Here is a 25,026-nt window from a genome sequence, read left to right as displayed (position 1 = left end):
TTGGTCAGCGTAATAAAAATTCAATAGGTTTCATGCCACAACATAGAAATGTACGTATACCTATAGCTGTAGAAGAGCAGGTCTGCTGTCATGTAGACTGAATCAAACACTGTAGATACGGCGTTGGTCTTTATTTTTTTACCTCCTGGTTTGATCTAAATTCCATTTTAGAAAATTTGTTTCAAAATGTAATTCTTTGTTTTATAGTAAGGCCTGGCGCGTGGAAAAAAACAAATGATGGATTGATGCACTTAGTGCACCTGAACAGCTACCATATTGTAACTTACTGTTACTATATGGTTGAGCCTTTAGAAGCGTGGCCTGCTAGAGTCGTGCCTCCTACCATGAGGCCGGAGACCTGCAAGCCAAGGTTTTATACACGACTTATTGACAAAACCAAAAACAAAAGAAAATAAGTATTGTACAAACCAATGTATAAATATTATTTCTATTTTTTTCATTTAATTTTTTTCTTTCAATGTCAGGTAATGCCAGTGACAGTACATCACTGTAGTGTATAATTCAGTGTTCTCTTCATAGCATTTCATTTGTCTGGATCTATTTTGCGAGCCCTACTATTCTGTGTTGTTCTTGAACGGTTCACTCACTACGCGTCTCATTACTAAGAGATGGTTTTCCCAGCTGCTCGCTTTTGAGTACATTCGCCATGTTGTGATTTCAAAAAATGGTGGGAAAACAACAATGAAAGCCTAATATCGTTCCTTAGTACATTACAATATAATAATTGCTCCACGTGGTTTTACTATTCTATTTTAGAGATGTCCCGACTAGTCGACAAAGTCGACGTCATCGATTACATAAATGCGTCGACGAGCACAACATCCCGTCGACGGTTAATGAAGGGTTAAAAAAATACATGTGTGGAAAGTTGAGAACGGCGGACGTGGTATGCAAGCGGGGAAAGCAGCACAAAACCAAAAAAGCGCACCAGAGCAGAGTGGCCAAAACAATGACTTTATTTCAACGAAACAAAAGAGGGTACACTGCTTGTAGATACCAGGCTGCACGTCTGCATTGATTTAACACCTAAAGCGCCGTCACCCAGTTAGGGTTGCCACCTTTCAGAAATAAGAAATATGGGACACCCCCCTCACGCCAAAAGCTGTACAGGCAGAGAAAAAAAGAGACATCCCTAAAACTCCTAAAATGCATAGAACTGTAGCTATTCATCTATATTACGTATTAGTTTAATACGGAACGCAGCATTTAATTCCCAATTTCAGATCGTTCCTTGTTTTAAGGGATAGGTGGCAATCCTACACCCAGTTGTAATTTAGGAAGACGACAGGAGACATCAAGCTAGCAGATCCTAAATCCAGCTAACTAGCGACATTTTTTTATTGAAGTTGCTAAGCCAGTTGCGATATGCAATAAGTCCATTTATCGCACAGGAAATAAAAATGAAGTCGGAATTTTCACGGTTGCGTTTTATCGCCGCGTGCGTGCATACATTTATGCATGCATGTATACGTGCGTGTTGATGGCATATAAGACTCCAGTTCCTTTCACAGATGTTTATTGGTCATCAACCATCAACACGCCGTAGAATTAAAGTTCAGACAAACAAAATAAAGAAGCACATCTATATTAAACACTGTAAATGTTAGCATTGCTACATTGAGGATAATGGGGGTAAAAAAGCCTGCTATGAAACATTGGCAGTTTTCTCCAAAACGCAAACTTGCGGTTGAAAGGTGACACTTCAAATTTAAAAAATCGCTAGTTAACAGCATTTGCAACAAAAAAAAAAAAAAAAATCTATTAATGACACCACATGCAAAGATGAAAAGTGCGCTTTTTTGCGTAGTGTAAAGCCTACGGTTAGCGGTTTAGCGAACGTACTTCCGGTGACCATTTAAAAATAAAAGCATGTCATGTACAACATATAATAATGACTTATTGAGTTATCTCACATACTTGGAAAAAAGCTTTAAAATGACACCCTTTGTGAAAAATCTGATTGGCAATGAATAATTACTATAATAGTATTTAGCATTATACTATAATATATATATATATATATATATATATATATATATATATATATATATATATTTTTTTTTTTTTAAGAATTGTTTTTAATCCTGTTAGAAAGGCGAACTCAGTGTTCAAAATCTGTTTACATTCCATTATTTTGCGCTAGTTAATGCTATCAGCATTTGACATTGTTTATTTGTGATGTATTATTGTTATTTACGTGTTTATTTGTACTTTAATAAAGAATTTAATTATTTAATTGTTCCAAAGTGTTTTTGTGAATTTATAAGTGTAAACAAAAATTTAATTGCTAGATTAGTTATTTAAAAAAAAAAAAAAAAAGTCGGCTGACTAATTGGGAGAAAAATAGTCGTTTGGGACTGCCACAGTCTATTTAATGTTAAAAAAAAAAAAAAAAAACATTAAAATCAATAAAATAATTCTATTTAATTAATTCATGGACATGCATGTGTTGCAGCATGTCATGAATTTATTTTATCAGTCTACTAAGACTAAGAAGTATTATCATCCAAAAGACTAAGACGAAAATTAAAAGGGCTGCCAAAAACAACACTGCTCGTGAGCTATACGTTCTTGACCCCTGCATTGGATCCACCTTGACCTAAGTACCATGATTACATATGCCGATAGTTAAAGCATTGTTAGGGAACATAATACAAAGATTCATAAACATAGATTTTAACTCCCACGGCTGATCTTCATCACCGTATGTTACAAGCAGTTAAACAGTCGGAGGTCAATAAGGACAAAGTGTGGGGATTGGAACTATTATGACCAGCACGGCTGTGTCTGTCACCTTGGTAACGCATACATAAGCTAGTTTTTCAGGAGAAAAACACACCCTCGGCCTCAATTGACATGCGAGTCGGCTGTGAGCACATTAACAAACAAACACACACGCAGAGATGAAGCACTACATAAACAAACTCAGTTTGAGTGAGTGCTACAAGGAGCCATGTGCAGGTGTACGTGTTCGGCATCACTTAGGCCCAGATGGCCCAAAAACTGCAGAAACAAAACAAATAAGAGGGATAAGATGCGGCAAATAGGAACGAGAAAATAGTTTTCCCATCTTATACAGAGCAGTGAGAGTCAGTGTGTGTATGTGTGTGTGTGTGCGTGTGCGTGTGCGTGTGTGTGTGTGTACTGCAGGCTGGGTGTATCTGCAGTGTGAAAGAAACAAATCAGTGGATAACAATGAACCCTCTTACCCCATCAACAGAGGTGGCGGGAGAGGACGTGGCATGGGCGTGTTGAGAGTGGGATAACATATTTACAAAGGGGCGAAAAAGATGTTGGAAGTTCAATATTTAACCTGTTCAGGCGTTTTATGATCAAACCTTTTACTGATACTGTGTAGGACGCACTGTAGATTGTAAAGCCATAGTGCAATCATCATCGAACTGGAATTGGAAAGGTTCTCTGTCATGGCTAGTCAGTGCAATGTGGATAAAGAGACAACAGGGGAGATTCAATTTCAGATAACTTATTTTCCTTCACTGGTAACTCAGGTTTACCATTTGGCATGCTGTGCTAAAGAGTTCCACACAGACAAATAAGGAGTATGAGCTACTAATTCAGATTCAACTATTTTGCTATCGCACAGGTACAGTGCAACAAAATGCAGTTTGCATCTGACCAGAAGTGCAAAAAAGAACGAGTACAAAAACAACTGTAAATAAAGAAATTACAATTCAACAAAATAAGATTACAACAAGTTCGTATTATGAACTAGGGATGTTCCGATCCGATCACATGATCGGAAATCAGGCCGATCGCGCTATTTTACAGAGGAAAGGAATTTGGTGAAAAGGATCAGGTCTTTAATTTATATATAAAATATATTTATGTTTTTCTGCTTCAAGCTCATACAACCTCCCACTCTCCCACCTGCTGCTTTTCTTTGTCAGCAGGCAGCTGGAGTTTGCTTGTTATAAAGTTAACGATGATTGACAGGCATTGAAGCTTTGATCTTGCCAGAGAAGTTTGGGAGCACTACCTTTATCGTTTAGCTTGTTAAACACTTGCGGTAGTGTGCTGCGGCAACTCATTGTGTGTGAGTAAGTCAGTGGCTGTTCTCAGCAGCATGAACGGATTTTATTGGATTCACTAAATGAAGCATTGAAAAAAGACAAGCATTTTTCTATGTTATCTTTGTTTAAAAATAAAAATATTTCAAATTATGTAGGTGGCACGGTGGGCCAGTAATGGTTCAAACTTTTTTTTTTTTTTTTTTTTTTTCTTGGAACAACACTTTTTTCGGTATTGTCATTCTCAAAATCAGATGATTCGAACTCGGGTGCAAAAATATAGCATGTGATCGGGACATCCCTACTATTAACATATACTACAGATCGGTATAGACATTAAATTCCTAAACCCCTTCAGATCCGCATTTTTTCTGCTGGGCAAAAAAAAAAAAAAATCTGCGTTGGATTTTACTCTACTCAAACAGAAGAAAAAGAGTGCAATTTTTTGGTCAGGATATTTTAATGCTTTTATTGGTGGGGACTTTATCCTTTTTGAAATTGCATTTGGTCAGCCATTTTCAAAGAGCCAAAAATAGCAAAGAGGGCATGCCAAACCTCATGATTTGATTCCGATGGGTAAAGTTTCATCCAATCATCTCCCAGAAGTGGAAATCGCAATTAAATTCAGTGTATTTATTGGTTTAGAGACGCGGACACGTCATGCCCTTCAGCAGCATGCTTAGGTCTAAAGGGGTTAAACTGGATTAGGTTATAATACTGTAGGGTTGTCAAAAGTATCGATACTGAAATGTTGTATATCAATACTCGTACCAACTGGTCGCCGCTGTGCCTCCCTCTGTTCTCACCATGGAGACTGTATAGCTCTACACACAAGACAGCATCACGGACTAGTAGCCCTCCTTAGACCATGCGCATAGACTATGTACAGTAAATAATGTATTTTGTCAATAAGGATTGTGATTGCGAGTAGGGCATTCTAGGTAAAGCCAGGGGGAAATTCATTTTAGCCCAAATAATGTGGCGGCAAACACATAAGTAAGTGTTGGGCTGTGTGTCAGACGACCACTCCTCAGTCATATGACGGTCCTCAAAATAAATTGAACGCATCAGGTTCAGTTACATGGCATCTAGAGCACAGTAAACACACATACATTCCTGGGCAAGTAGTCAGTTATGCATATTTAATGATTCAACAGAATGACACCAAATGAGCTTGTGCACTATTTGTGTATTTAATTCATATTTGCAGTCAATTGAAATGAGTGAAAGATTGAAATTATTCCCCAGTTTTCCATCTTCATATATGCAGAAGCCATGTCAATTTTTGCCATAATATTAAGCGTGCCCATCAGTGGAGACAAACATCTTAGTGTGGGACCGAGTTAACAATGCCCCACACCTCCTCCAGTGGTTTTCGATCAAATACTCCACCATTTAGGAGAACAAGAATGAAGTGGCTCGCAAAAGTCCTGAACTTAACCCCACCGGACACATAGGGGATCAGACTGGCTGTGCTATTTGTGCTATTGTCCAACACATCCACATGGGCGGCCTTGCAACGAATCCTGCTTGACCAGCGTGGAGCAGCATGAGGAAGAGATGCTAGGTTTCTGACTATGAATGGTTCTTCCCCATTACAAAGCACACTAACCGTTTGGTTAAAGCATACATTGTAAAATTACAAATGTGTCAGGCAGTGCTACCTTTGAGCAAAATATATATAAATGACCTACCATACAATGTAGCCTTAAATTGGAGCGTTGTCCTGATCCCATACTCTGTATCGCCGACCAATCTGGCTATTTTTGAGTATTTGACAGTATTGGATTTGCTGCTTATACTTGTAAACAAAGGATTATTCGACGAGGTACCAGCAGGGATCACTTTAATACAAAATTAAAAAATGATTCATCATTTTCTAGTTACATTTTTTTTTTTTTTTTTTTCTAAATCGGTATCAGCAAACCATTTTGAAAAAATCTGATAGGATCAGAAATTCGCTTGAGAGAACGGTCTAGTAGCCATCATATCACTGGACTGGGTTCTCTTCCAGTGTTTCTGCACAGTTACTCTCTTGAGAACAGTACAAAAAAATCAAACGTTTTTAGTTTTCTTTGCAGTTTTCCTAAATCCTTCACTTACAAAAACTATACAGGCAAAATGGAAGAGAAGGTTTGACTCGGAAATTACTCGCATTAGGACACAGCCACAGGCTTAAGTGTAAGAGCCTCATAAGGATTCCCTTGCTGAGCCACATAAAGCAGTGATGGATTTGACAGTGGAACGTCACCAATGGTTAAAACGGCAAAGCAAATAGCAACAAGGACTATCAAATCAGATTGTTGCAGCATGGCGTAACGGCGCATTCTCTTTGCCTGCGTGTGATCCCAGTACCCCCACCCCTTCCACAGCAGACCACATTTCTGTGCAGTGAGCAGAGGTTTATATAAACAGCCACATCTAACTATCAAGGAACAGCAGTTGGATCCCGATGGCATCAGATAAGCGTTGAATTAAAACAAACACTCTTGCTACAAGGACACGTGTACGTGTTGTAACTGCTCCCTTCATTCACAGTTTGACGTGATGCGGTTTCGGACACTCGGGATACCTTTGATGTGAGCGCTCCAAAGGAAGAACTAGCAAGATGGTGATAAATCATATTTCAATTTTAAACACTATCCCGTACAATTTCTGAGATTTTCTTGGGTGATTCAAATAGAAGGAACTATATTCAGTAGCAGATTATTCACATTCTTTCACGACTGTGCAGTCTCATTTAAAATGCAGCTGCACGACCAGCTAGTGTAGAAAAGACATACAAATTGGCCTTCTCAGTTTTGAAGAGGAAGTTAAAAGCAAACAAAAGTCAGAGTTTAATCCCCTTCTTTTGTTTCCACTGGCAATGTCTACGTGAAACAACGCACAAACAGGGAAACAAGGAGGATAAATTGACAAATTAGTCAAAGTTAAAAAGGAAACGTAGTGAGAGAAAAGCCAAGAAGGAAACATTTAAAAAAGGAACTCTGACAGTTTACTTCTTTTAGAACACGGGTCACTAACATGGTGCCCGTTAGCACCAGATCAGTCCCCAAGGACCTCATGAGAAACCAAGGGGTCCTGTTCAAAATGTATCTCAGCAGTAAAGGGACATTGAGCTTTACTCAGAATGTTGTAGAAATAACCAATTAAAAATGTGAACATTTGCTTACAGAGGTACCTCAACATACGATCACATTGACATACGATCCTTTCAAAAACACACATAAAATTTGACTCGTCATTTGTCTCGACACATGCTTGAAATGCGACGATTTATGACAGAGTTGCAATTTCATTGTTTTCCCGCAACATGGACACACGGCGGATTTTCTTGTGAGAGAAATCAACATGGGTCCCAAGAAGGCTAGTGCAGGACACTTACCATTGAAACTGAGAAGGAAATGATAGAAAAATATGAGACTGGTGCGCGTGAGTGAACTGGTTCGACAATATGGCCGGTCTCCTTTGACCTCTGTTCGCCTGTCTCTATAAGTAAAGTTACAATAAAAATTATTATTATTGTTATTGTAACATCGGCAAGGAAGTCCCCAACTTCATCGGGTTTTTGCTCATTTATTTCAGAACTTGTGCAACACAACACGGCTACTGTCCGCCGTGGCAGACGCTAGCCACAGCATAAAAAAAAAAGTTAAAACTTCACACTCTACCGCACCTCCCTCTCTCATCAGTCACACGGTGTGTTCAGGAACAGCATGCAAAAAACAATCGCCACATTAGAACCTAATGTTAAATTATTATTATTCCAATTTGTATTTATAATTTATTTGTTTTGCTATGTGTAATTGTTATTTGTATTTGTACCAGCAGTATTTATTAAGGATTAAGCGTAGGATTTTGGACTGTGGGACAAATTAATCGAATTGTAATGTATTTCTATGGGAAAAGCCTGATCGGCAAACGACCCTTTCGACTAACAAACCAGGTCCTGGAACGAATTAAATTCGAATGTAAAGGTACCAATGTAATAACATTTATCTGTTTGCTACCTTGTTTTATCACTGTCATCATTGTAGAAATCATGAACACAATGTTTTCACATTGATAAATATCATTAATTAACAACACAAATAAGTGTAATAGAAGCAAAATATCTCAGAGGTGTGTATTAAAAGGTTAGCCCTTTGCATTAATTAGCACCCTATAAGTAACTCTGACTCAAAAAGTTCTCTGTAGAGGTCACGATTAGCTTCCATGCTACGTGCAGATGCTATAGATTCATTTTATGATCACAACAGAGTGGTGCCTCTTTAACCAAGCCCTCCCTAAAATACACTGATGACTTGCACCCACCTAAACAACAACACACCTCAAAGTACTCCTACTAAAAAGAGTCAGCACTGGGAACATTCACGTTTCCCCTAGGTTGTGCTGTATTTATACTGTCACACGCATAGTTCTTTAGCTAATGGCTAAATTTGACACCCAGCTTGTCATCGTTCTATCACTTTTGTGACTAAAAAGATATTACCGTATTCACTGCCATTTATGGCGATAGACATCAATTCCATTCTGAAACAATTACTACTGCTACCCCTCGAAGTTCAAATGCATTGGACATTAATTGCCATCACGGGCGCTGAAACAACTAAAACTCTATGCACCATTGTTCAAAAACCAGGTTTTTGTGACACGAAAATTGTGAGTAAGATCAATCATTTCAAAACTTTAAATCATTGATGGTTAGTTTAGCTTGATAGAGACAGACACACAGACAGACAGTTGTGTTTGTTTGTTTGTTTGTTTTGTTTTGCTGACTACCGGTAACTGCTTTTGTGCCACAAATAACTTTGGAATGATGGCCGAACCTTAGTTCCAGTGACAGATCTGAATCTCTCAGACATGTGAGAAAATTTGCAAAAGTATTGAATTTTGATTTACTTTTGTCCCATTACATTTACATGACAAAAACCTTGGATTTGAATAAGGGTGTGAAGGAATAGGCAACGGCTATGACATTCGAAGATGTTGCAATTCCCTGTTAAGAGTCACAGCTTTGGCCAAAAAACGCAGAAGAATTAAAAATTGTTTACTCTGAAATGAAAAACTTTATGATCATAATTAAACCCTCCTGTGCGGAATCCACAAAAATCAATTAAATGATGAAGTCTGTGCAACAGAACTACAGCATCTAAGAAATTAAATAAATGCAGTGCACAACCTGGCTACAAAACAGCAACCAATCTTTTTTTTCCCCCAAAAATTGATTCCTGAAACGTTAGCTATAAGCTTAACCCAGTGGTTCTTAACCTGGGTTCCATCGAAACCCAAGGGTTCAGTGAGGTAAGTCTACAGGGTTCAGCAAAGGTAAAGACACACCAGGCCCTATTTTTGTACACTGACTAAAAGCAAAGTTTCATCGTAGACTAGGTTTTGGACTGATTTAGACCCAATTCACAGGCTTTTTTCCATTTCTTTCAACTGCTAGCCCTCTATCTAATGGGAAGAGAAACGGGTTTGCTCAGTAGAAGGTTGACCCGCACTTTATAAAACAAAAAAAACACACACAAAAAAAACATTTGTATCATATTCTACACTAGGAAAATAGAATGTGATGCAAGAATGCAACACTAAAATGAAAATTTTGACATGAAAACAAAAAATTCATTTTCCAACATGAAAATCAACAGCAAAAGGCACAATTATTTGTAGTATATTTGAAATCTCAAGTAATTTGAATGGAAATTCACTAAGATATTAGCTTGCTACAATAGCTTAGCTACAGTACATCGATTTTGACTTTGAAAAAAAAAACGCTTTATTATTTAATTCCGAAGGGTTCAGTGAATGCCCATGTGAAACTTATGGGGTTCAGTACTCTTAGCAAGGTTAGAAACCAATGGCCTAATCAGTGTTGTTTTCGTGAACGATGACGATAAAAATATTTAATCAACGAACAATTTTTTCATGACGATGACATGCTAAAAACGTGCCTTGGGAGACTAAAACATAAAGAGATGGATGCCAGCTGTTGTCTGACGACACGAGAACAAGATGAAAATTCGCCATGATTTCCGTCATAAACTTACTACCGTATTTTTCGGACTATAAGTCACACCTGAATATAAGTCGCACCAGCCATAAAATGCCCAACGAAGAGAAAATAAAAGAGAAAAAAAGAGAAAAAAAAGACCATACATAAGTCGCACTGGAGTATAAGTGGCATTTTTGGGGGAAAATTGACTTGATAAAATCCAAAACATAGAACAGATATGTTATCTTGAAAGGCAATTTAAAATTAAAATACAATAGACAACAACATGCTGGATAAGTGCACAGTATGATAATGTTACATGATGCATGAACAACGAAATGCGAACGTGGCCAGTATGTTAGCGTAACCGAGCTATTAAGAGTTATTCAGATAACTATAGCATAAACAACATGCTAACAAGTTCAGCAAACCATCAGTGTCACTCCAAAACACCAAAATAACATGTGAAATGATAATGTGTTAATAATTTCACACATAAGTCGCTCCAGAGTATAAGTCGCACCCCCAGCCAAACTATGGAACAAAAAATCTGTGACTTATAGTCCGAAAAAAACGGTATGAGTGATATTTGCTTATTGTATGTGTAGTAAGCACGAATTTAGCAGTGTCGTGTCACTCATGTGACATGGCGTGCCCCCCCCCACACCCTCAACACACACGCTTCCTATGTCCATTCCAGGCTCCTGTTGTGAAACATATGTGTCAGGTGCTTGGTAAGTTTTGCTTTCTTACCTTGGCTAGATATTCCATGTTGCTTTAGCCTTTAAAGTGCATGTGACACGAAAAAGCATGTTTATTTCATAATACACGTGGTATTTTATGCCCCTGAATGATATGGACCGCTTGGATGTGTGTGGAAGCGATTGCTATTTTATTTAGTTTTTTTTAATCCCGCGCCATGAAAATGAGTGACTTCCGGCTTCGGTCTTGCATTGAGGAGGAGGGCGCTGTGACGTGTACGGTAGAAGACGTCCTCTTCACGCTACAGTGTACTGTTGTGTATGAGGACGAAGGATTCAGCTGATTTTGCGGATTAATACGTTTATTTTTCGCATCACGCCAGCCAAACGGCTGCAGAAAAATCATTCTGTATGAGGGAGAGGCGTATGCGCCTTTTTGGAGTTTCAAAAGGTTCCCATTCAACGTGGATATTTAATGTGGGACCATTGGACTTACGAGGAAGTGAGTAAACATCTTGTTTTGTATTATGTCATATACGAATACAGCGTTTACAAAGTAAACACTACAAACTTCCTTTAAATAAAGGACTACTTACGTTTGATCATTGATTGGCATGTAAAAAGCTCTCCTAATGCTCATTAGCAGCAGCACGTTAGCTGCACAACAACTCCAGCAACCCTCCTCCGGGGAACGAACTGTAAATTGCTCACCGCTGGGCGGTTTGCCGATCAGCGGAGACAATCGACAACCGGGTCGTCATGTCAAATAATCCAGGCTAGTTATGTGTGATTTTCCGCTTCGAAGATTTTGAAACATCACTCGGTTCGGGTTAGCATGTTGGCTAGCTGTCACGCCTTCTGGTTTGTTTACATTCTCCGAAGCCGGGGAAGGAAAATGACATATGTCCGATTTATGTGTCATAAAATATCGTTCGGGAGGTGCGACAGTAAAGGTGAAGTCGACAGTTTTGACCATTATAGAGTAATTTTGCCATGTCGTCCTGAATAAATGCATTTTTATTATTTCATATTCCATTCAACACAACACTGTTATTTGTAATGACCATGCCATTTATTTAGCAATTGGGGAAAATACTTGGATAAAAAGAATACCCTGTAAAAATATTGAAGTAAAGAGGCAGAAACAATGACATTTTGCCGCTCTCTTCATTGCGTTTTCCTCGTTGTGAATAGTTCCCCCTCGACGGGCTGACTGGTCCTTCTCAAGCCATTTATATAGCTATTGGGGAAAAATACTTGGATAAAAAGAATCTCCTGTAAAAATATTGAAGTAAAGAGACAGAAACAATGACATTTTGCCGCTCTCTTCGTTGCGTTTTCCTCATTCTGAATAATTCCCCTTCAATGGGCTGAATAGTAAAACCGATGAGCCCAGTCTACCGCTGACGTCATCCACCCTTTGGGGACGCTAAAGCCCTATTATGGTAGGCGTGGCTAACCGGCAGATAAAAAGACTAATTTCTCGTCATCTGTGCTTTGCTAAATTGTTGTATATAGTCGAATCGTCTCAAAATATGATTCTAATTCACATAATAATGCCATTTAAGACTTTTTTTCTCGTGTCATATGCTCTTTAAAGGTCTGTGCTGAGTGATCATCATAAACTACCATTACCATTAGCATTTAGAACGTTGACTGTGTTTTCTTAAACTCTTGGAACACATTTTACATACAGTTCGTGGCGTCCAGGTGAGTTTAATTAATTGCAAACAATGTACCGTTTTCCTGCTGAGTGTGTATTATCATCATGAAAATGGTGTTATCCTTGTACCTACAGTTATGTGCTCGTCTGTTATGTTCATTCAAAATTGTTGGAACCTTTATTTATTCATGCATGGACTAAAACTGTTGAAGTTCATAGACGAAAAACATTTTGAGAATTGTCGACTAAAACTACACGAAGACGAACACATTTTGAAAAATCACAAAGACTAATAAGTATTTTCATCCAGAAGACCAACACAAAAATTAAAATGGCTGCCAAAACCAACGCTGTCCCCAACTCTAGTCAATATAAGCCTCAATTTATCCCCATCGTATTTCCCAAGATTTATGCAACTTTTAACCAGTACAGGCTCAAACACCTTCTCGCCGCTCAACATTGAACATAATATACTAACGTAAAAAAGCCAACAATGTATCTTGAAAAGTAATCTCCAGCTCAATTATATATTCAGCTATATTCATTTTACTGTAGCGTGGTTCCTACAAATTTGGCTGCTGCACAGCTGCATGGTACACACTGTTCTCATACATAATCGTCTCCTGACACAGGCACACGCACACAGTTAAAATACATTGCCTGGACGTGAGCAGGTCTGGCTTAGGAGATGACATCCTGGAGACAGCACTGAGTGACGCTGGTGCTTACTGATAGTGTGTGTGGTGTGCACACACCTAACAATAGCACAGGCATGGCGTGGCACTTCAAACACATTCCACAACGTGCACAGCATTGTCAAAAAAATGTTACTGTGCTCTTCAGGGCAAGTGGAGGGAACCTCCTTTTTTAAATCTGCCTAGCTCTGACTAGCTTGATGACAAAACTGGTACGATATGCAAATTAAGAATATTAAACATTATTGTATGCACGTCCAGCTCTTTAATAGGAGAGACACAGGTTTCTCATTTACGAATGAGCCAATTTAAACCAACGTTATTGGGCAACAAAAATGGGCTGATGCTAAAGCAACACAGGATTTATTTTGTAATAATAACAGCCATATAAAAACATCATTGGAATGGCAAAAGAAGTCTCGTTCATTACAGTGCATTATGGTTGTATTTTCCCCTGTACCTTTTAAATAAAGTTTAATACCATGCCTTCACAAATTATTTTTAAAAATATTTGCTACAGTCTATGGTAGTAAACTTGTCAGTTATTTATAGGGATCACGTGATCGGAAATAGGGCCGTTCGCGCCATTTTTCAGAGGACCGAAATTGGGTGAAAAATCGGGTTTTTAATTAAAAAATATGTTTTTCTGCGTCATGCTGGTACAGCGCCACAGCCTCTCACCCTCCCTCCTGCTAAGCAGTGAGGCCAAACTGTCTAGCTTGTGTTTGGTACTTAAAGTTAACGATGATTGACAGGTTTGTAGCTTTGATCTTGCCAGAGATGCTTGGTAGCTCTACGATCTAAGGCAGAAATGTGTCAATCATCGTTAAACTTGCATAAGTGTGCTGTGGCAACTCATTGTGTAAGTGAGAGGCTGTTCTCAGCCGAATAGTGTCAAAGGATTTGAGTGGACTCACTCAATGAAGCATTTAATAAAGACACACATTTTGCCATGTTATTCTTGTATAAAAATTAGGGCTGTCAAAATTATCGCGTCAACGCGCGGTAATTAATTTTTTTAATTAATCACATCAAAATATTTGACGCAATTAACGCTCATGTCTCACTCAGACAGTATTCTGCCTTTTGGTAAGTTTTACAGCAAGGCTTTTTGTGCTGTCTAACAGCGAACTCTTGTGGTCGCTTTGCGACATGGTTTATTGTCTTCTTGCCAGTTATATATGGCTGCACGACGTCTCGGGCTGACGCCTACGTTGTAATGTTGTGCTTATATGATCCTTGGACAAGATTTGTCCGTAAGTATGGTTGTTGTAAAGAATGTACATATTATGTTAGTAAGCGAAATGTTATATTTTTTGTATGAGACGCTTTTTGTTTATGTTTAGTGAACCTGTATAGCGTGCTAAGCTAACGTTGTTGCTAATGCAATGCTTGTGTACTTTTTTTTGTAGTTTTACGACGGTCTAAAGAGGACAATGGTTTGAGGCCATTTTATTAATAAATCAGATGAAAAAGGAAGAAGTCTGATTATTAATGCGTCGTTCTCTAGCTGTCTAGCTTTGGAAAAAGTAGACGCTTCGGAGTGAGGACAGCATAGACAGATTTAAATGACAGTAGAGTGAAATGCCCACTACAGTCCTTATATACCGTATGTTGAATGTATATATCCATCTTGTGTCTTATCTTTCCATTCCAACAATTTATTTTACATAATATATATACAATTTACAGAAAAATATGGCATATTTTATAGATGGTTTGAATTGCGATTAATTGCGATTAATTAATTTTTAAGCTGTAATTAACTCGATTAAAAATTTTAATCGTTTGACAGCCCTAATAAAAATACAGCGGTACCTCTACTTAAAAACGTTTCTACATACAGAATTTTCAGGTTAAGACACGCTTCAACGGGAAAATATTGCCTCTTGTTCAGAAAGAAATTTCAGGATACAAAAGGCCAAAAACACAGTATGGCTGGTACTTGCAGCTCACAGAGTTGACTGAACGCAACATACTTATAGCTGCTCTGCCATTGGCTATTGCCAAGCATTTCTGGCATCCAAATGGCTAAGAGGGACCTCTATTGCATGTGCGTATCCCAGCGTCCTCTTCATTCGCCTCTCGTGTTCAGACAGCTTTACATGATTGTATTAATTTTTATTCTTTATCCTTGGTTTCTTCACATTATACACAATTTTATTTATACTGGGCAATAATCTAATTGTTACATGTTCCATGTTTTGATGCATTTTTATGCATTCTAAAAGATTTATGTCTGGATTTTGGGGGGCTTGGAACGGATTAGGGCATTTTCATGAAAAAAAACATCTCTACTCACAGAATTTTTACCAGAAGAAACTACTGCCAGAACCAATTAATTTCATAAGTAGAGGTACCACTGTATTTCACATTATGAACGCGGCACGGTGGGACAGTAATATTTTTGCAATTTTTTTCGGTAACGGATCTGTCATGCCTTCAGTTAGTTTGGGTTAGGTTTGTGCCCTAGTGTGTCTTGTCATATGATTATCCATTGATTTCACCTGTTGTGGCCTGCCCTTTATGTCTTGACCAATCCGCTGCCTCTTGTTTCAACCACCTGTGTCTCATTGTTGTGTTACCCCATGTCTGTATTTAAGTTCCCCATGCGCTGTCTGTTCTTGCTGGGTCATTGTCAATTTCATATCAATCCGTGTGTCTATTCAAGTGTTTGTCTGAGCATCTTGCCTGTTCTGATTCTCACCCTTTACGTTTTAATGCCTTTTGTTTGATCCCCTGACCTTTTGTTTGAACTTTGCCTTTTTTGGACTTGTGTTTATCAATAAAACTAGTTCACCTCCACATTGTCTCGCCTCCCCATTTCACTGCGTTTGGGTCTTCCACCCCCCAACACCTGACAGAATCGGGACTTGGTATCGGCCAACTCTCAAAATCAGGTGACTTGGACTCGGGTGCAAAGATATGCGACTGGGACATCCCTAATTATTTATATTAGGCTCCTCTTCGCTGTATAATATTTGTCTATTACGGAGAAACACAACTAAAGAGCATCTCAGGATTTTTTTTCCTATTACGAATATTTATATTCATTCACCCAGCTAACTTCGGGGGAGCAATAGGTACACCGTGGACTAGCTGCCGGCCAATTTCAGGTCATGTATGGACCAGAAAAACTATTTAAAGTAGCACTGTTGTGGATTAAGAATCAATAAAAATTCAATCCTACGCAATTTATCCAATCAATCTTATGAACTAACTAGGAGTGGGAACCTCTTGGTACCTCACGATACGTTACGATTTGCAATACAAAGCTCACGATAACGATCTGAAAATATGGCGATATAACGATTATCGATACAGTGGTCAGGAAATCATTCTAGGATATTCTACAAACAACTTACAAACAGAAAAACAAGCTTATGCTGTGAATTGGAACGAGTTTATAACTAGTAGACGTCGAATCCATTTGAACTGGGAGGGTGGCAGCGAATGAACGAATGAATGCCATCCCTCCCACTTCAAACGGATTGAACGTCTATGGCTGTCAGTGGCAGCCAATGCCAGGCAATGAGGTAATTTTGAGTCATTTAAGGTCATTTACCTGTTGATTTTCAGTTACTTCCTGTTGATTTTGGGGTATTTTATGGGTCACTTCCTGTTTATTTTGAGTTACAGAACAGGAAGTGACCTGGGAATCACCCAAATGAATAGGCACTGACTGAAACTCGACAGGAAATGACCTAAAGTGAATAGCAAGTGACCTATAAATGCCCTGAAAATCAGACAGAATGACTGTGAATGCTCTGGTTTCGAATGAAAGAACGTTCCCAGGCTAAATGGATTGGGCGTCAAGCACCATCAATGCAGCCTTAGAGTTACCTGAGACACTATTATGGTGGAAAATTTTGGTAGCAAATTGTTTGTTCTTTTTATTTTATTTTTTTTAGACACTGACACCTTTTTAAAACGATATCTCGACTCTTGGCAGCAGCATATCGATAACCGTTTGGGATACAAAGTATCACGATATATCACCATTTCGATATTTTGTCACACCCCTGGAACTGACAATTAAAATTTAAAAGACAGAATAATTTCACTCAGTGTGCAAATGCCCATTGACATCTGCGGTCCAAATATCAAAGTGTACCTTTGCATTGTGATATCGATACTGCTGCTTTGTCAGTTGTATTTTCCTGAGAAAACAAAGGGTTATTTCAGTCAAACTGTCAGAGTGAGAACTCTCTGACTACGGTTGCGGGTGTACAGACGCGGTTAAAGAAAGTCAGCCAGTGAAAAACATATATACCATCACATGCATAAATACACACATACACACGGGCCCTTCTCCAACAGGCTGAGAGGAACAAGAAGGGGGCCAGACTCCTGGTTGCACAACTTGTTTTTCACAAGTTCGGCCAGGAGACAGCTCAGCAGTTACTTCAGAAAACTGTTTGCTGATAACTATGGCAAATAAGCCCATCCAAATCTATTAAAAACAGCCAGCAAAAAGAAAGAATCTTTACGACATTATCTCGGGCCCCGCTCGTAGTAGTCACAGTGTGGTGAATTTATCAATTCTATTTCCCCGTTACCAGGACTGACGTTGAGATATCGGGCAGATACTGAACTAAGCATTCCTAGAACTCCATATTCTGAGTATTTTGGTTGTTGACCCCGCACCCTCTTTAGCGTAAACATCTCAAGAGTGCCAAATATGGTCACTGAGTAGAGAATTGAGTAAATAAGGCGCCAGAAGCAGCCAATGGCATGTACCCCACTCCCCTAGAGGGACACACAGAAAGAGAGAGGGAAAGAAAGAATGAGAAAGGAGGGGTACAAGAAGCCCAGTCTCATAAGACCCCTTTCAGGGGCCTCTGCGCTGTCTGCATACATGACCTGCGCGGAGTGTCCACGGCATTTGCTTTGAACCTGGCCAGAGGAAGCAGCCATTTTAAGAAGTGTCTAAATAGCAACACTTGGCTGAAACAAGTACACACTAGTAACATTGTGGTTGTTCCGTGATCACTTAACAGCGCACGTAAGCTTTATGTTAGTATATCTTGTATAGACTTGTGGAACATCATCTGTAAAGAAATAAAATGAATTCACGATAATAATAATAACATAACGAAAATCAATCAAATTCAACAACTCTCAAACTTGCCAGTTTCTAACTTGAAAACAAGTTCATAAAAAGAAGACTGTTGAACTTCTTTTGGAATTGCAACCCCACAAGATAATTTCCAATTGTGACAAAAAAAAACCAAAACTATGAAACCCACAACTGGCAATCACTTGAATCTATTGTAATACATTTGATAATCGCTTATAACAGAATCAATATGAAAAACTTTGAGCAAACTAATACAGTATTATAGAGAGACATTTCTTTGTCACATGTCGGAGATTAAAGTGTCCACAGAAGCATTCGGTAGAAATGAACTGTCATTAAACAAAATTTCAAAGTGAACTAAAATGTATAGATACAGGGCCTCTTCTAAAGAGGCTGTCCAAAGAATTTTTACATTTGGAAGAGGTTTACAACATGCACACTTGAAGAATAAATAATAAAATATAGTCTAATAAAATATTTGCCAACTTGTTTTAACTTAATGTAACTCAAACCAGTAACAAATACCAAAGTGCTTGGATTGTTGGGTTTTTTTTTCTTTTTGCCTTTAGATACTCATAGTCATCACGGTCATCTACTGAATTGAGGCAACGGTACTCTTGCTGGGTTTTTTTTTCTTTTCTGAATACATTCCATCTTGACGACTAACGATACACAGGTACCTTATTCTATATTTGTTTTTTTTTCTTTTCTTAACCCTATATAGAGCACTCATTTAAGTTATTGGCTGTTAATGACGGCACAAAACGTCCAATTCGTTTTGACTGAGAGAGGCTGATAGTGAATGATCACGATGGCATGCAAATGGTAAAAAAATAAATCAATAAATTAGGAACCATAACTACAGTGTATTTGTTTTTTTCATTCGAATTGTATTTGTTTTTTGTGAAATAAATTAATATAAAATGTTAAGACATTTTGGGTCATGCAGGCCACCCTTATTAAATGTAAATAATGTGGCTCACATGTACATGACCCAAAAATGGGATGACCACATAGGTAGGCGCTAGATTTTTTTAATTACTTTTTTTCTTTTAAATTACCAAAAACAGTCACTTGCCATATTAAGGGTCAAGCATATGATTAACTGTACTGCAGCATTTTCCAGAACTAGGGTAAGAATAGTTATTATTGTGGTCACTATTATCATTATTATTAATAATTTGCTTTACGGCTGCAACTAACGATTATTTTCATAATCAATTAATCGCGCGATCAATTAAACGATTAATAGGATAAATGTCACTTCTTCAATTACCTTTACAATTTACCTAATCAAGTTGTTTTCAGCATGTTGTAAGTAGCAACGAAGACGAAATGGATGACTATTTCTTTCAATTGTATCCATTATCAAATTCGTTGGCAAGTAATTTATTAATCGATTTAATCGATTAGTTGTTTCAGCCTGATTAAGAAGCTAGTTTAGACAGATGTCCGAAAATTGGCAAAAATGTGAATTGCTGTTTTCCAAAGTAAAAGCAGATTTTTGTTCATGTCCTACGTTGGCTTAACAAAAATATAATGAAGAAATACATATTTACTAGGGCTGTCAAAATTATCGCGTTAACGGGCGGTAATTAATTTTTTTAATTAATCACGTTAAAATATTTGACGCAATTAACGCACATGTCCCACTCAAACAGATTAAAATGACAGCATTGTGCAATGCCAACTTGTTACTTGTGTTTTTTGGAGTTTTGTCGCCCTCTGCTGGCGCTTGGGTGCGACTGATTTTATGGGCTTAAGCACCCATAAGCACTGTGTAATTATTGACATCAACAATGGCGGGCTACTAGTTTATTTTTTGATTGAAAATTTTACAAATTTTATTAAAACGAAAACATTAAGAGGGGTTTTAATATAAAATTTCTATAACTTGCACTAACATTTATCTTTTAAGAACTACAAGTCTTTCTATCCATGGATCGCTTTAACAGAATGTTAATAATGTTAATGCCATCTTGTTGATTTATTGTTATAATACACAAATACAGTACTAATGTACCGTTATGTTGAATGTATATATCCATCTTGTGTCTTATCTTTCCATTCCAACAATAATTTACAGAAAAATATGGCATATTTTATAGATGGTTTGAATTGCGATTAACACGATTAATTAATTTTTAAGCTGTAATTAACTCGATTAAAAATTTTAATCGTTTGACAGCCCTAATATTTACAACTGTTATCAAAATAGCTGCCGAATAACATGCTTATCGATTAAATGTCGATTAATCGATTAATTGTGGCACCTCTAATTTGCTTATTGCAATAGTGAAGTATTACTTTCATTAGTATATTTGCATATAGTGCTGCAACGATTAATCGATTACCTCGAGTATTCGATCAGAAAAAAATATTTGAATTAAGTTTTGTTGCTTCAAGTATTCGTTTAATTAAAGTGGCGTTGTAATGGTTTGTTTTGATAGTGTTGGCATTTCATTTTATTGATTAGGGTGGATACACTGCCCTCTGGTCTGCCTCATTTCACATGGCTAAATCCAACTGCTCCCTGTTAAGACCAACGTCAGCTAAGTTTTTGTTTGAGCTAATGTGTTTTAATGCATTCGTATTTTAGTTTAGAGGTATATTTAGCCGTTTTTTGTGGAAATACGTGTCTGAACCATTTGTTAAGCGTATTATTTTAAAAAAAGTTACCATTTTATAGCATTTAAGCTAGCGGATTTTTGCTATGTAAATTAGTCAATTTTTCTTTTGCTGTACATAGATCCTCATTTATTTAATTTTTTATGCCGTTCGAGGCTCAGCTCAGGTATTTTAATTTTTCATGTTTCAGATTACTCGATTATTCGAATTAAGTAGTTCATCGATTAATCGACTACTAAAATAATCAATAGCTGCAGCTCTATTTGCATAATTGCCCAACTAGTGCTGCAACGATTAATCGATTAACTCAAGTAATTCGATTAGAAAAAATCAAATTTTATTGCTTCGAGTATTTGTTTAATTAGAGTGACGTTGTAATTGTTTGTTTTGAAAGTGTTTGAATTTAGCTTTATTGATTTGGGTGGATACATTGCCATTAGTAGGCACAGTAAACTTATTTAACTTGACTTATTCAACATGGCTGAATCCAGCTGCTCCCTCTAAAGACCAACATAAGGTAAGTTTTTGTTTGAGCTAATATGTTTTTTATGCATTCGTAATTTAGTTTATGAGTATTTTTAGCCATGTTTTTGTTGGAATATGTGTTTGAATGATTTTTAGGAGCACTGTAAAAACAAAGTTAGCATTTTATAGCATTTAAGCTAGCGGACTTTTGCTATGCAAGTTAGCCAATTGTTCATTTGTCGTACTTAGATTAGACATGTGCCAATTACCGGTTTCGAGGTGTACAGCGGTATAAAAACGTCACAGTTTTAAAACCGCACAAATTTTCTGTCATACCGTCCCTAAGGTATTAGCTATTTTGCATGTCCCAAAAATGCAGGGAGACGGTTACAGACGTCGCGCAACCACTTTTGCTCCGACCAATTCACAAAAAGAAGGTAAGTAAGCATATTTATTATTCAAAATGTCTGTAATTTTTAGCTTACAATCATTAATTGATGTCTAAAAGTTAAAAAAATATATATATATATATATATTCACTCGAATATTTTAAACTTTTAAACAAATTACGTCACAATGAAAAAAATGGTGTCTGTAAATAAGTCACAGATATCTACCTCATAACTATTGTTTAATTGTATTTTTTTTCTTACTGTCGCATTTTCCCCAATATTTTAGATGATAAATAATCGATTCAAGCAAGGAAAACTTGAAAAAAAAAAAGTTTAAAAGAGTAAATATTCGAAAAAGAATATCTCGACCACTCCTTGGTGTCTGCGATTTCTGCATCGCGATCCTTGTTATATTACCATGTTTCCCCCATAAAATCCCCCTAAAATTCAGCTGTGGCCATTCACAGCTGTGTCTCGACACTGGGTGATACATGCTACATGGAGTTTTTGGATCTAAAAGAGTGATTATATCTCGTTAAAATAATGGCATCTTTAAATACGCTCTCAGCTCCAGTTAGGGTCTTGCTGTTTAAATTTTGTTTTTTTTTAATGCCCTTCGGTTGAATTGTTTTCTTCCCCCAGAAAATAGAGCTTTTAAGCTTTCCAATGATGCATCACACATGCATATTTTGAAATTTGGCCAAATTGGGGGTCTCAGAGCAGAACTTCAAGTCACCTGGTTGTTTTCCGCCATATATTTTGATGGTATGCCAAAATGTTTTGTTTTGGGGTTTTTTTTTTTTACATGATGTTGTACCACAAACCCGAGTATCTTTTTAAAACCAAGTTAGGAAAGCCATGCTTTGTTCTTTTTGAAAGCAAATCAAATCAGAAGCAAACATATTATTCAGCTCATTTGAATACAGTAGGTTCAAACTAGATCGTTATCACTGGCACTGCATAATTTGGATTAGACGTCGTTTTACTCCGATCAACCACTCCCCCTCAAATTCATTGATAAAAACAACACGCGTTCTTTAATTCGAGGCGGGGGGGCGCTCCCCGGTATGGCGCTCAAATGTTTTCATCCTGGGATGGTGGATAATCCGCCGCTTCTCGTGCGTAATGTGTTTACGTTGTGGCTGCGTGCCTGCGTGCGTGCGTGCGTCGCCATGGAAGGGCCTAGGCTGCTGCGCACGCTGGCCGCATCCTGATGCTCCCACTTTGGAGGCCCCACCCGGGGATGACGAGACGCGTTAGTGGGGACAACAGACGGCGTGGGGGTGCTATTCCTCCTAAAGTTTACGAAGGAATAGCAATTATTGGCGCGCAGCCACGCGCAACAGTGGGGAAAAAAAGGGGGGGGACAGGCCCTAAAACGACCTTTTGCGCATGCGTGGTCAAGAACGCTTCTCGCGTGGAATTATAAACATTAACCGTCATATTGGAATAAATATCGTAAAGATAAATGTGACTTAATTTTGGTGTTTTAAATGATTAAAAAATATACTTTGTAGTTTAGGGTTATCACAACGTGTGTCGACCGTTCAAAGTTATAGGTAATTATTTTACATTTTTGTAAATTATATCTCGATGTCACGTCAGCTGTTACATCCTCTTTTAACTTCTTTCATTTCGTTGATAAAAGAAAAACGTATACTTACTTTCTCCTTGATTGAGTCCATGCTGGCAAACGATGCAAAAGATCCAAAGCACAAACTGTGCGCCCAGTTTAAGCGTCCACCGCCTCATTTTGACAAGGGGACACGTCAAACTTCCCCTCCTCCCCTCAAAACAACTCCAATGTGGACACCCTCGGGGAAAAAAAAAAAAAAAGTCTGATAATCTATCACTTTATTCAAGGGGTGCCCCTCTCGGATCTCCTCTGGCCCGAGTTCGGGGTGTGTTCCCTAAAAACGATGATCTTGGTTTATGGCGACACACGTTTGGATATAAATCTTCATTTTCCATAGGTGAAGGCGACAGTCCACCGTCATGTGTTCTCCTCGATTGTGCTACTATCCAACTGGGAAGCTTTAGTCCATTAATCACTAGGCGGAAAAAAAGAGGGAAATAAAGTCTTCAGCGTCTGACGCCGAGGAGTACAGCGCGCATTCCAGCGAGATCAAACTCCCTTTTGGAAAAACGTGCCTGGATGTGGCGCTACGACTATCCCGTGAACTCCTTTACCCCTCCGAGGTAGCAGCAGCCAACACCGTAATACGTCCAAAACGGCGGTGGGAGGGGGGGCTGACCAAGCAACAAGGACAAGCGTGGGAGCTAATTGTCACTTCTTTCCCTTAAAAATGACGGCTCCGTTGAAGTGGGGCGGAAAAGTCAACCACGCTGCCCTTTTATTTTCCCTCGGATTAGCCGCTGGAAGGAAGAAGAGCAAGAAAAAGACGAACGAGGAGGGTGTAGCTAAGACTAGCTAGCTAGCTAATCCAAAACAAACCAGCTTTCCGCGTCGGCGCTGGAGTTGAAATAGAGAGAAAACCCACACGTCCAACTCGCGTGATCGTCTCCAACGTTGCGATCGAAATGAGGTACAGAAAAGTAAAAAAGAAACGTCTCTGAAAAATGAACTGTTTGCGTGTAAAAAGTTGCCGTTCGTGTCCGTGTGGTTCGTTGTGTCTCGGTCCGTCAGGTTGACCCTCTTTCCGTGTCTCCTCTCCTTGCGCGAGGAGCCTCTCGCCCAGTAAACAACTCCTGCCTGCCACTCACCCCAGCTGGGCCAAAGCAAGTGGAGTCCTCAAAACACGGAATGGATCATGTGCGCTAAATGGTGGCCGTCAGATATCCGGATCCGGAGCGTCTGAAGCAGAGGAATAACACGGGCACTCTTTGTCACAAGGAAGGTATAAACAAACAAGAGGGTTTTTCTCCCTAACAAATTAGCACAGTAATTTGTAGGGGTGTGACAAAATATCGAAATGGTGATATATCGTGATAATTTGTATCCCAAAAGGTTATCGATATGCTGTTGCAAGAATCGAGATATTTTTTTAAAAAGGTTTCAATGCCAAAAAAAAAAAAAAAAAAAAGGAACCAACAAGTTGCTACCAAAATCTTCCACCATAATAGTGTCTCAGTTAACTCTAAAGCCTGAGTTATACTCCCGCGTTGCGGTGACGGCGCAGCGACTACGGCGTCATTCGACATTCGATAGTTCTGCGGTGAGGGAACGCGTTGCTCTGTAATTCACCGCCAAGCCACTAGAGGGGTGTGGCGTTATGTTTGTACGGTTTTGGAGCATGCTTGTTGACTTCCGCTAGTCGGAGAAAAAATAACCATGCAAGATGGAACTCTTGAAAGTAAATATTCTGCTCATCAACACTGAATAAATATTGAACATACA

At 38.3% G+C, this 25,026-nt stretch overlaps 1 protein-coding gene across 1 annotated transcript in view; it reads right to left on the bottom strand.

The window, feature by feature from the left end:
• Window positions 1-24,394, bottom strand: part of insrb (insulin receptor b) — a 165,936-nt gene extending 141,542 nt beyond the window's left edge. The window contains exon 1 of the mRNA XM_057840121.1: window positions 23,333-24,394. Coding sequence (XP_057696104.1) covers window positions 23,333-23,420 — 88 coding nt within the window. The 5' untranslated portion in view covers window positions 23,421-24,394. The remainder of the gene's footprint in view (window positions 1-23,332) is intronic.
• Window positions 24,395-25,026: the final 632 nt, after the last annotated feature.

Source organism: Corythoichthys intestinalis, chromosome 7 (genome assembly GCF_030265065.1).
Source record: "Corythoichthys intestinalis isolate RoL2023-P3 chromosome 7, ASM3026506v1, whole genome shotgun sequence".
Taxonomy (NCBI): Eukaryota; Metazoa; Chordata; class Actinopteri; order Syngnathiformes; family Syngnathidae; genus Corythoichthys; species Corythoichthys intestinalis.
Note: the sequence above shows the minus strand (reverse complement) of the source record. Positions and strands in the feature narration are given on the sequence as shown.